Source organism: Prionailurus bengalensis, chromosome A2 (genome assembly GCF_016509475.1).
Source record: "Prionailurus bengalensis isolate Pbe53 chromosome A2, Fcat_Pben_1.1_paternal_pri, whole genome shotgun sequence".
Classification (NCBI taxonomy): domain Eukaryota; kingdom Metazoa; phylum Chordata; class Mammalia; order Carnivora; family Felidae; genus Prionailurus; species Prionailurus bengalensis.
Window position 1 is genome coordinate 154,606,957 of NC_057348.1, and position 12,004 is coordinate 154,618,960.

The 12,004-nt window shown below is 46.8% G+C and overlaps 1 protein-coding gene across 3 annotated transcripts in view; it reads right to left on the bottom strand.

Annotated features, from left to right (window-relative positions):
• The window catches only part of DENND2A (DENN domain containing 2A), a 105,144-nt gene that overhangs the window by 34,144 nt on the left and 58,996 nt on the right, over positions 1-12,004 (bottom strand). For all 3 annotated transcript variants that reach the window (XM_043589716.1, XM_043589715.1, XM_043589714.1), the window contains 4 exons: positions 7,641-7,734; positions 7,058-7,108; positions 5,760-5,947; positions 864-973 (listed from right to left, as the gene is read on the bottom strand). In XM_043589716.1, the coding sequence (XP_043445651.1) occupies positions 864-973; positions 5,760-5,947; positions 7,058-7,108; positions 7,641-7,734 (443 nt within the window). The remainder of the gene's footprint in view (positions 1-863; positions 974-5,759; positions 5,948-7,057; positions 7,109-7,640; positions 7,735-12,004) is intronic.

Below are 12,004 nucleotides of genomic sequence, written 5' to 3' on the forward strand. Positions count from 1 at the left end.
CTGTGCAGGGACTCTGTGCACCTATAGTTTTGGGGTCTGTGTCAGGGAGAGGGAGACCCAAAGTGCCAGTGCACCCTGAGAGGAATGAGGGATTTTTCTTCACCCTGAGCTCTCAGAGCATTCTATCACCTGAACTGTCCCATTGCCCGAAACACAGCAGTCACCGATGGAGAATCTATCGTGACTCCTGCCCCCAGTGAGGTCCAGGAGGAGATGGCCTTTGCTGTCCTAGGGATGTGACTCAGTAAAGGAGCAGCTGAAGACTGGGGCAGTTCTGTGCCCCCCTTGGAAGTGCCCCTCGGGTGACCCTCCCTGAGAACTGTCTCTTCAGAGACAACCAGAAGCTCAGACTGCCCTTAGAGACTGCTGGGCCAACTTCAAGGAACACGGCGTCCCTCAAACACAGAGTATGCGGCCTACTGAGTTTGGTCAATTGTTAACACATTCGATAACAAAAATTTTGGTATGTAACAATGTGGGTTAAAGCAGAAATGTAAACCTGTCACAGTCCGAGTAACAGCTGGATGGGCTATTAAAGAAATGTTTCCAGGGACAAGGGACAAGGGACAAGGAAAGGGTGATGGGTAATGTTTCTCTAGCATCTTCTAGACCAAGAACTATGTTTGCCCTTCACAGAGGCTTATAAACCAAACGTATGCCCACGTTCAGTGGGCATGCTTAGCAAGGTGATTCGTATCTTCTAAAAGATACCCGTTTTAAAACACGGTGGGGAAAACCTCTAGCCTGGGGCCCATTGGGATCGCTTAATGGTAGGATTGAATTATGACATCTGCCATCTCTGACGCCCTCCCTGGTTCTTGCCTTAGCTTTTCGGGGTGGGGAAGGGAGACACCAGCACATACCTGGTAAATTGCTGGACAGGAGTCCAATCCTTGGCATCAGGGAAACAGAATTGGGGGATGGCCTTCAGCTGGTCCTCAGCCTCTCTCATGAACTTGAAAGACCTTTCCAACTGCAGGGAAAAGGGTGAGAGAAAGTTGGGGAATAAACCCCAGCATGGTGGAGAGAGAGGCAGATGTTTGGCAAGACCACATCTTCCACCTTCCCACAGTGGAGACCACCACCTTAACCTTGGGAAGGGTTTGCAGCTCAGTCTGCTGGGGGCCTTTTTTCCCCAGGGCACTGTCAACTCTAGTCTCATGGGGCAAGTCAGGAGAAAAAAACTGGTCTGTTTTAGAGAAATATCTTTGATGTTTAACATTCTGGAATATAACTATTTTAATCAACTAGGAAAAAGTGTCATAGCAATCCCCTTCAACTAGGAGACTCATGAATCTGCAGGACAGAGCCTCAAATCTGGTCTTCCAACTTCTGGGCCCAAGAAAGCCTCGATCCATGCAAAGACATTTTTTTTTTTTTTTAACGTTTTTTATTTTTGAGACAGAGAGAGACAGAGCATGAACCGGGGAGGGGCAGAGAGAGAGGGAGACACAGAATCGGAAGCAGGCTCCAGGCTCTGAGCCATCAGCCCAGAGCCCGATGCGGGGCTCGAACTCATGGACCATGAGATCGTGACCTGAGCTGAAGTCGGACACTTAACCAACTGAGCCACCCAGGTGCCCCATGCAAAGACATTTTATGACACTTCTTAGTGAATACATCCAGTCAAATTATATTATACTGTAAACTTCAATGAATTTCAATGACCTTCAATGTCAGAATCAAAAGGAAACTAGACATCATCAAGTGTGACATCCTTTTTTTTTACTTTTTTTTTTTTTTTTTACTGTTTATTTTTGAGAGAGAGAGAGAGAGAGAGAGAGAATGAGGGGGCAGGGGCAGAGAGAGAGAGGGAGACACAGAATCCAAAGCAGGCTCCAGCTCTGAGCTAACAGCACAGAGCTAACAGCTATATGGGGCTCGAACCCACAAACCATGGGATCATGATCTGAGCTGAAGTTGGACGTTTAACTGACTGAGCCACCAGGCACTCCATGACATTCTTATCTAAGAGATAAGGAAATAAACCCTAATGTGTTAAGTGACTTGCCCATGATCACACAACTTGTGTGGAATCTAGCTAGGAATCTTTTTTTTTTTTTTTTAATTTTTTTAAATGCTTATTTCTGAAAGAGAGAGAGAGACAGAGTGTGTGTGTGTGGGGGGGTGGGCAAAGAGAGAGAGGGAGAGACAGAATCTGAAGCAGGATCCAGGCTATGAGCTGTCAGCATAAAGCCTGACAGGGGGCTTGAACCCAAGAACTGTGAGATCCATGACCTGAGCTGAAGTTGGACGCTTAACCGACTGAGCCACCCAGGTGCCCCAGGAATCTTAATCTCTAGTCTCTCAGTCTCTGTCTCTCTCTGCTTTATCTGACATCATAGACTGGATGAATATCCTCTTGTTAAAAAACAGAACAAATTAAGGGCGCCTGGGTGGCTCAGTCAGTTAAGCGTACAACTTCGGCTTCGTCGTTTGTCAGTTTGGGCTCCGTGTCAGGTTCTGTGCTGACAGCTCAGAGCCTGGGGCCTGCTTAAGATTCTGTATCTCCCTCTCTCTCTGCCCCTCCCCTGCTTGTGTTTTGTCTCTCAAAAATGAAAAAACATTAAAAAAATAAAAAAAAAAACAAACTAGAAAAATAAAACCTACTTCTAGTATGATTCCCCTTGGGCTAGAGCAAATATAATTAAAGTTGCTACTAATATTAATGGTTGAGACAACTATCAGTGAATGAAACAGAGCCACCATTTATAGACCTAAAGCCAGTCATTAATTGTCCTTTGGTTTTTGTTCTTCAGAATCAATAGTCACTACTGAGAGAATAATGGTTCCCTCTTCCATCCATGATGAAACATAACAAACGAGATTCCAGCTTGTCCAGGAGCAGTTTTTGAGTTGATAATTCACTAGCTCAGACCATTGCCAAAGCATTAATTTTGGCTACCCTTGGATAATCTCACAGAGAGGCAAATACCTGCTGGGTGTAGTTGCTGGAAGGGGTCATTAATCATCACAGAGTGAAGGCCCATAAACTCCAAAGAATACAAAAGGAAAGAACAATGACATTTTTCCACAGTGGAAACCCTTAGAGAACTAAAGAGTAGGCCTTGTAGGGAGGCGAGTTCCAGCACTTTTTGACTTGGCCCATCCTTGTGGATGCGCCCACCCTCAGATCACATGCACAACACACATACATGTGTACACACATGTACCTACACATGCTGTCATCAACATAGGCGTTATCAACCCATATGTGTACATGGGTGCTCTTACATGCACACAAGCTCATTTATGGGAAGTAAGACATAAAGAGGTCTCTCACAAATACAAGCGATCATAAATGGCTGGAAAATTTCCCAGTCTGCATGAACTGTCATAAAGATAATTACATGATATCAAGCATTTTAATGGAACATGGCAGGCATGATCTCTAGTGTGCAAGTATGGAGGGGAAATCTTGGTCAAGGTGACCCTAGAAGTGGGGGATAAAAACCATAAGAAAAAGTTAGAAGGGAGGAGAAAGGAGGAAGCAAAGGCAAGAAGATATAAAATAGCCTGATCTGTAAAAATGCATGCACAGAATGATCACACAGCATTCAAAATAGAAATGTAAAGAAACACTGGCAACAAGATACATTTCCAGCAGAAAGAGACTGGTTAAATAGGGCATACCCACATAACAGAGCTTTATATAATTAAAAAAATGTTTTAGAATTTATAGGAAATATGTTTATAAATAATGGTACATTTAGAAAACACGATGCAAAGATTATACAACGTACAATATCAATTTTGTTAGAAAATTACACTATGAGAGGGGTTCTGGGTGGCTCAGTAGGTTAAGTGTCTGACATCAGCTCAGGTTATGATCTCGTGGTTTGTGAGTTCGAGCCCCACGTGGGGCTCTGTGCTGACAGCTCAGAGCCTGGAGCCTGTTTCACATTCTGTGTCTACCTCTTTCTCTCTCTGCCCCTCCCCTGCTCATGCTCTGTCTCTCTGTCTCAAAAATAAACTTTAACAAATTTTAAAAAATGAAAAAAAAAGAAAGAAAATTACACTATGAGAAAAGTCTGGGAGGAAACATAACAAAATGCTAACAGCAATGATCTCTGTGGAGTGGGATTATAGAGGACTTTTTCTTGATACATTTCCAGATTGGTCCCCTTTCCAACAATGACTATACATGTTTCCGCTCAAAAGTTTTATGTGGATGTCTAGGAGCCTGGGGATTCCAGGTTGGAAACTATAAGCATTCAATAGTTATAGTGATTCAATCATTAATTCATGAATTAAGGCCTTTATTCCTGAAACACTGATTAAATATTGCCACGAGTACAACACTGTGCTAGGCCCCGAGGGAAGTAAACAGGATAAAAGAACAGTCCTCTGTGCCTGGGTGCTTGCTCCGTGTGGGCCTCAACGAAATGTGGGCATACTCATAGCTTTGGGGTTTTCTGGACACCATCCCTGGAGGTCAGCTGGACGCAGGTGAACAGAGCCAGTCCGGAGGGCCGGCGCCCATGATTTCCTTCAGTGATACCTGGTTTCCGTCCTAAACTCCAAGGACCTGATTACTGCACTGGACCACAGTGGACAGGACAGAAGGAAGCTGGCCCAGCATAGATGCTGGGATTATGCTTGGGCAGTGGCAGCAGAAGGAGGCCCTCAGGGGACCAGGACACATCCTCCCTCCCCTCTTCCTGTCTCTGAACACCTTCATTGTCTGAAGGCCACGTACAGTGTCACATTCTGCCTCATGAGTCTTTGTGTGCTTATCTTATGACCTCCTGTCAGAGTGTAAGCTCCTTAAGGACGGAAAACATATTCTGCTCATCTTTATAACAGTAGGGCCAAGCAGAAAACAGCTTGAATGTAATAGGGTCTCAGTAAATTCTGGGTAGACTGAATTGAAATGTGGTGGAACCCATTTAATAGTGATGTCAAAGACTAAGAACAATATATATATATATATATATATATATATATATCGATATATAACAATATATGTATACATATATATAGTTATATAACAATATATATAGATATATATAGATATATAACAATATATATATTGATATATATATAGATATATATAACATATCTATATATAGATAGATATATATATAACATATCTATATATCTCTATATATAGATATATATAACAATATATATAGATATAGATATAACAATAATATATATAGTAGATATAAGATATATATATATATATATATATATATATATATATATATATATATAATTGGCCATGCTATTTTAGGCTTTATTGAGTGCCAGTGCATTTTGGGTACCTGATTTAATGTATGGTAAAGCCACATCCACACAGCCGCGAACCATGTTAGACTTAGAACGGGATCCTAGCACACCTGGTGCACACCCAGAGGTGCACAGCACACGCACAGATGTTCAGCAAACACACACTCCCAGGGGACAGTCGTGTGGCTGATGGGAAAGAGGCTTCTAGGATAGCCTGGGGAGAGATGTGGCTGCATAGGGAGACAGGGAGGACGAAGAAGCTGGTAGGGACAGCACAGTGACCACAGGAAGTGAGTCAGTGTTTTTGTCCATACTTGTGAGTCTCTGAATCTCCCACCTCTTGGGACCTCCCAAGTTCTCCAGCAGCAGCTTTTTGCATTTGATATACCCTAGTTACGACCCGCGTTCAAGATTCCAGACACCAAGCGCTCCTCAGACTCCCACACCTCCCGGAAACCACGAATACCAGCACGAAGTTGGCAAGAATGCCACAGTCCCCTGGCAGGCCACAGAGGCCGGGCCCATACCTTGAGAGGGAACTGCTGGGTGAGTTCTGGCACATACGCAGCCCCGGCCTGCTTCTTATGCAGTGACACGACCACAAAGTACTCGAACAGCTGCCTCTGCTGGTACTCCATGAGCTCCCGGTCAAGGGATGGGTATCTCGGAGCCTGCTTCAGGCGTGACTTCACATTGACCAGGCGCTGACTGTGAGCTAGGGGGACAGGGACAGTGAGTGCCAGCGTGCCACTGTCTTCCCAACGAGGCACTGCACGGGGCTGTGACAGCCTGTGTGTTCCTTCCAATCCTAAAAAAGTGTTCCCGCATTTAACAAATTAGCTCAGAGCCCTTTGTTTGGGGTCCCTGCCAACTTCAGGGCGAGCCACACTGGATAGGCCACCCGGCTCATGGGGGGCGCGGAAGCCCGGGACGCGGGGGCTCTGCTCAGCCATGGGTCTGTTGTGTGGACTTGGTGCAGTGGTTTGAGTAATCTTTGCGTCCCTCTGTCAGATGGGGTGGGGGACGCTGACTCCTCCCCTCACTTATTCCCTTCATCTTCCAGTTTGTGGGATGTGACACAATCCAGACCACAAGGCTTTTGGAGCGGGGAACTTTGTGAACATCTGTGTGACAGAACAGGCAGAGACATGACTAACTCAGAGCTCCCACCCACCTTCCCTCCTGCCATCATTCTATGTGATGGAAACGGACTTGCTTCATTCTTGAGGTGGGCCGGGGAGCAGGTGGGCATGAGAGGTGAATGAGGCAGGGATGCCAAGCAGACCGGTCCCCATCACCTCCCTCAGCAGCCCTGGGCTATGGCTTTCTTTGGCTTCCCTCCACCCCGGGTCTGAGAAATTGTGGAAAACTCACTAAAGCCTACACCGAAGTCAATGAATTTAGATCTACAGAGACCAATGACTTCAGTGACTTCATTTGGAAGACGAGGAATAGAGGCCCTGAGATCTTAAGTGATTTCCTCCTGATCTTACAGCAACTTTCATGGGAGTGGGACAAGAGCCCAGGTGCCTGGAGTCCCAGGCCAGCAGTGGAAAACACCGATAACGGAAAGGCATAGGAATGGGGGCCACTGCAGTGGTATCCACCCTGGATCTCTGGAGCCACAGGCTCAGTGACCGAACAGGTCCTACCTGGTCATGCTCAGGACTGACCGGCCCCTGAGAAACCCTGTGGGTCCCCTGTCCCCTCACATTCATGCCTTTCCCAACCAGCTTGTGCGAGGACACTCTGTCCTGTCTCCCATGTTAAGCAGGAAACGCCACAGCCATCTGCATGCGCCCTGCACACCACCTGCTCTTCTCACCTTTCAGTTTCTCCTCGGTGTCGCTGTCAGACTCACTGTTCTCATCTGTCACTGGACAGAAAAACAACAAACAAACAAAAAACGGCAGTAGAATAAAATTGCGTGTGTGAGTTTTTCTAACACAGGAAACTTTTTCCATGCAGTCACGTAAATCCAAGATTTCTACTTCAGAGGGGCTATTTTCTTTTTGTCAATTTAAATGTCATGGACAAACTATATCTTTGTCCAACTAAATGTACTTCCACGTGAATGCGGCTCTAGTTCAGATGGTACCTATATCAAAACAATACAGCCAAAGAGACTGGCTCCTTGTATGTGTGCTAAGCAAAGAGAACTGCTCCCATGGTGAGCTCAGAGCATGCGGCACTGGGCTGACTTGATGGGTGAACAGTCAAAGGACCACGGGACAGGCCACCAGGCTGAGGTCTTTCCTGGGTCCTCGCTGTCCCGTGGACAACAGGAGATTCTTACAAAGGGCTGACTTGTTCTCATCTTTGGTGAGCCAGCTCTGAACCACAGGAAGCCTCTTTTAGGAAGAATCTGTTTTCAGATTGATGCGAGTGATGGTGGCAGGGGGTCATACCTTTTCCTGAGTTGCTCTCTGTTGACTGGGACAGCCTCTTCACACGTTTCTTTCCTCTCCGGGCCTCGTAAATGGCATTGATTCGCAATACCAACTGCCAGACACCGGGAGAAGAAAAGCCAGTGTTAGTGGCTTCCTCTCCATGTGCAGCTGGGATTCCTTTGCTGCTCATTCTCTTCCAGGATGACGGAAGGCCGGGAAAGGAGGAGGGAGGGGCTGCTTTCCACGGGCCCGCTGGCATCTCTCAATTACTCCTTTCTACCAGACAGGAACAGGACTGTCGAGGACAGTAAAGGAGGCCGCCAGCCTCCCTGATGTATGAACAGGGGAGGTCTGAATATACTAACACATCCAGCTGAGACACAGGGAGGCAATTTCATTGGCTAATTGTGCGACAGTCGCTCCCCCTTCGATACTGCGATGTCACTGTGATTTGGGAGCAGTCTTTGTGCCCCCCGGGGTGGGGGGCAGTGGTGGGGGAAGAAAAGGGAAGAGACAGCAAAAATAAAAAGCTTCCCGGGCAGGGCCCGTTTTGTAGGAAGCACGCCAAAGACTGTGTGAGCAGCTGTGGGCAGCAAGCGGGCAGGGATTACAGCAGTTTTCGAGTTCTAGCTCAGGGCTGCATAGCCATGCCCTGCACCCCGCATACCACCCTTCCTGCGGAGGAATGCTCATCCACACTTGTAAGGCCTTCCATGATCTCTCTTACCGCTCGGCAGGCACCACTACTGAGCAGCACATTTTCCAGGCTGACTCTAGCAGACCCATCGGGCGACTGAAGCCCTGGGTCGCTTCCCACCAGGCTTTACGGCACCTGCAAATTTCACCAGTGGAAGCCTCCTGGGCTCTACCTGGTTGCGAGGAAGGGAAGTCTACCTGTGTATAGTCAAGGCAAACCAACTGGTGAATTTATTATTTTTTTTAAGTTTATTTTCCCTAGTAATCTCTACACCCAACCTGGGGCTTGAACACATTACCCTGAGATCAAGAGCCACACGTTCTTCTGACTGAGTTGGCTCGGTACTCCCCAACTGGTGATTTTATTTTATTTTGTGTTTATTAAAAAAATTTTTTTTAATGTTTATTTATTTTTGAGAGAGAGAGAGAGAGAGAGAGAGAGAGAGAGCTTAAGAGGGGAAGGGCCAGAGAGAGAGGGAGACACAGAATCTGAAACAGATTCCAGGCTCTGAGCTGTCAGCACAGAGCCCCATGCGGGGCTTGAACTCACGAACCATGAGATCATGACCTGAGTTGAAGTCGGACGGTCAACCGACTGAGCCACCCAGGCGCCACCCCCCCTGCCCCAACTGGTGATTTTAAAGGGAAGATGTGTTTATAAGCTGCCTTGAAAAGTTTTATATTCTTTTTTGCACTGGAAGAACTGGAGAGAGGATGTGCTATGATGAACTGGGTGATGGGCATGCAGGTGGGCACAGTGGGTTAGCTGTTGCCAATCCCCATCTCTGCCCTCCGTCCCTCTGTCCCACTCCCTGACGCAGCTCAGCAGCTCCTCTCCACAAGCTGGAGTGCTGGACCACCAATGGAGGAAGGTGGCTCATTCTCCAGGTCTCCTTGTGGCGGGCCTGGGCCCCGGCCCCTCAGCTCTGCACACTGTTAGGACACTGCCCTGCCACATCTTTGCACACCTGCACACTCTGGGTCCTGCGAGGTGGCCCAACACTGGCCTTGACAGCTCTCTTGGTGAATTCCTCATTCCTAACCCTGTCCTGGCTTTGCCTTGAACCTGAATGAGGTCTCTGCCTTCACCGCCTAATCCCTGCAGTGTGGCTTATTTATATTTGTTCTTATGAAGCAGCCATTTGCTTCAGAGCTCAGACCCATGAAATGGCACTTGCTGGTTTTCACACATGTTCTAACCACTGGAATATTAATGCTAGCCCCATTTCCTATGGAATAAGACAATGCATAAATGAGATGCTAGTATTATTCACAATAGCCAGGAAGTGAAAACATCCAAATGTCGATCAAGGGATGAATGAATAAACCAAATGTGGTACGTACAATGGAATATTATTCAGCCTTCAAAAGGAAGGGAGTTTGGGCACATGCTCGAACATAAATGAAACTTGAGGATGTTATGCTAAGTGAAATAAGTCAGTCACAAAAGGATAAAGATTGTAAGATTCTACTTACGTAAGGTTCCTAGAATAGGCTAATTTGTACAGACAGAAAGCAGAAGAACAGTGGTTGCCAGAGGCTGGGGGGGAGGGTGGAATGGGGAGTTAGTGTTTCACAGGTACAGAGTTTCTATTTGGGGAGATGGAAAGTTCTGTAGATGGATGGTGGTGATGGTTGTATAACAGTGTGAATGTACTATTTTATTTTTTTAATGTTTTTTTTTTGAGGGAGAGGGAGACAGAGCATGAGTGGGGGAGGGGCAGGCCAAGTGCCTGTGCACTGTGTAAGTGCCGGTGACACTTCCATTTCAGGCAGTATCTTAACATGGAACGAACTGCTGCATTTGCAAATTAAACACATACACAGCGGCAGCACTAGCCCTGCTTTCCCTCCACCTCTACTTTCATAAGATGCGCACATGCATTCTCTTTCCCTCAGTCTCAAAAAACCTTTAAAAAATATTAGAAGCGCCTGGGTGGCTCAGTCGGTTGAGTGTCTGACTCTTGATTTCAGCTCAGGTCTTGGTCCCAGGGTTGTGGTATTGAGCCCCACAAAGGGCTCTGCACTGAGCATGGGGCCTGCTTAGGATTCTCCCTCTCCCTCTACTCCTCTCCCCGACTTGTGTTCTCTTTCTCAAATTAAAAAAATGGGCGCCTGGGTGGCTCAGTCGGTTAAGCGTCCGACTTTGGCTCGGGTCATGATCTCGCAGTTAGTGGGTTGGAGCCTCACGTCGGGCTCTGTGCTAACAGCTCGGGGCCTGGAGCCTGCTTTGGATTCTGTGTCTCCCTCTCTCTCTACCTCTTGCCCGCTCACGCTCTCTCTCAAAAATAAACATTAAAAACAAAAAAAAAATTTAAAACAATTTTTTTCTAATAATTAAATAAAAGATATTAAAATAGTACATGGAGGGGTGATGGGTAAAAGGACAGGGGTAGAGGACAGAGGTTAAATGCTTGGTAAGAAAATCATGTACTCAAACTTAGAGTTGTGTTAAAGCTCTTTTAACCCAACACGTAATTCATTTGACTATCTCTGTTTCATTTGTTAAAATAATGGTAAGGCTGTCAGTACAGATGTGAATGGTCACTTTTAATTATTCTGCAAATGTAGGATTTTGATATTTCAGAGGCCTGTGAACAGTCCCAGAAAAAGCAGAAGGGGAGTTAAGGGAGGGCCCAGAGATGCCACACTTTGGGGGCCCCGGAGCAGCTATCACGATAGCACAGGACAGTGACTGTGGAAGGCAGTCGACGGGACGCCCGGGAGTGAGTCTGTGCTGAAAGAGACTGGGTCCCTGTGTTAGTGGAGCTCATTCAGCAAACATCAAATAATCAGTATGCAACCTGCACCACACTCTGGGCAGGACAAGGCCCAACAAGGAGAGCAGAAGAAGGAGGAGGCCTGGCTCCACCCTGGCCCCTCCAGTTGCCCTCTGTCAGCAAGATGTCTTCTCCCCTGTTCCACCTACAACCCCCTCCTACCAGGCTGTGGGTTTTAGTCTTTTCTCAATCACCTCAACTTACTGGCTGCCCTTACTCTTCAGAACGCACTCTGATTGTCAAGGTGACTTCACTTCACTTGAATGAGAATGTTGGGAACGGGTGTGGTAGGGGTGAAATTATGGCTCAAAATACTGATTAACCAAACTGTCAGGAGAAACCAGCTTGTAAATGTCCCATGACTTTCAGGTCAATGCATCACTTTGAGAAATCTGATGAAACCTATAGACCATCTTCTCCCTCTTCCATCTATCCGCCCAAAACTCTCCACACAAAATTTTACATGATATTGTTGGTTTCATGACTTCTAAATCCCATCCATCCATCCATGTATTCTGAAATGAGGAGTTCCTGCTCTAAAAGTTCTCATAGGAAGTTGGTACCCAAGTGGCCAGTGAAGAGGGACCAGCACAGCAGGGCTGGAGCTGAGGAAAGGTGAAACATCCTTTGATGTTTTACCTTTCTGGTTGAAAAGAGGCAGCAAAGGGGCACCTGGGTGGCTCAGTCAGTGAAGCGTGACTCTTGATTTCGGCTCAGGTCATGATCTCACGGTTGTGAGACTGAACCCAGCACTGGGCTTGCGCTGGGCATGGAGCCTATTGGGGATTATCTCCCTCTGCTTCTCCCCTGCTCGGGTTCTCTCTCTCTCTCTCTCTCTCTCTCTCTCTCTCAAAGAAAAGAGCCAGGAAAGATATTTTTGACAAGTGCTGGCCCAGAGCACAGGCT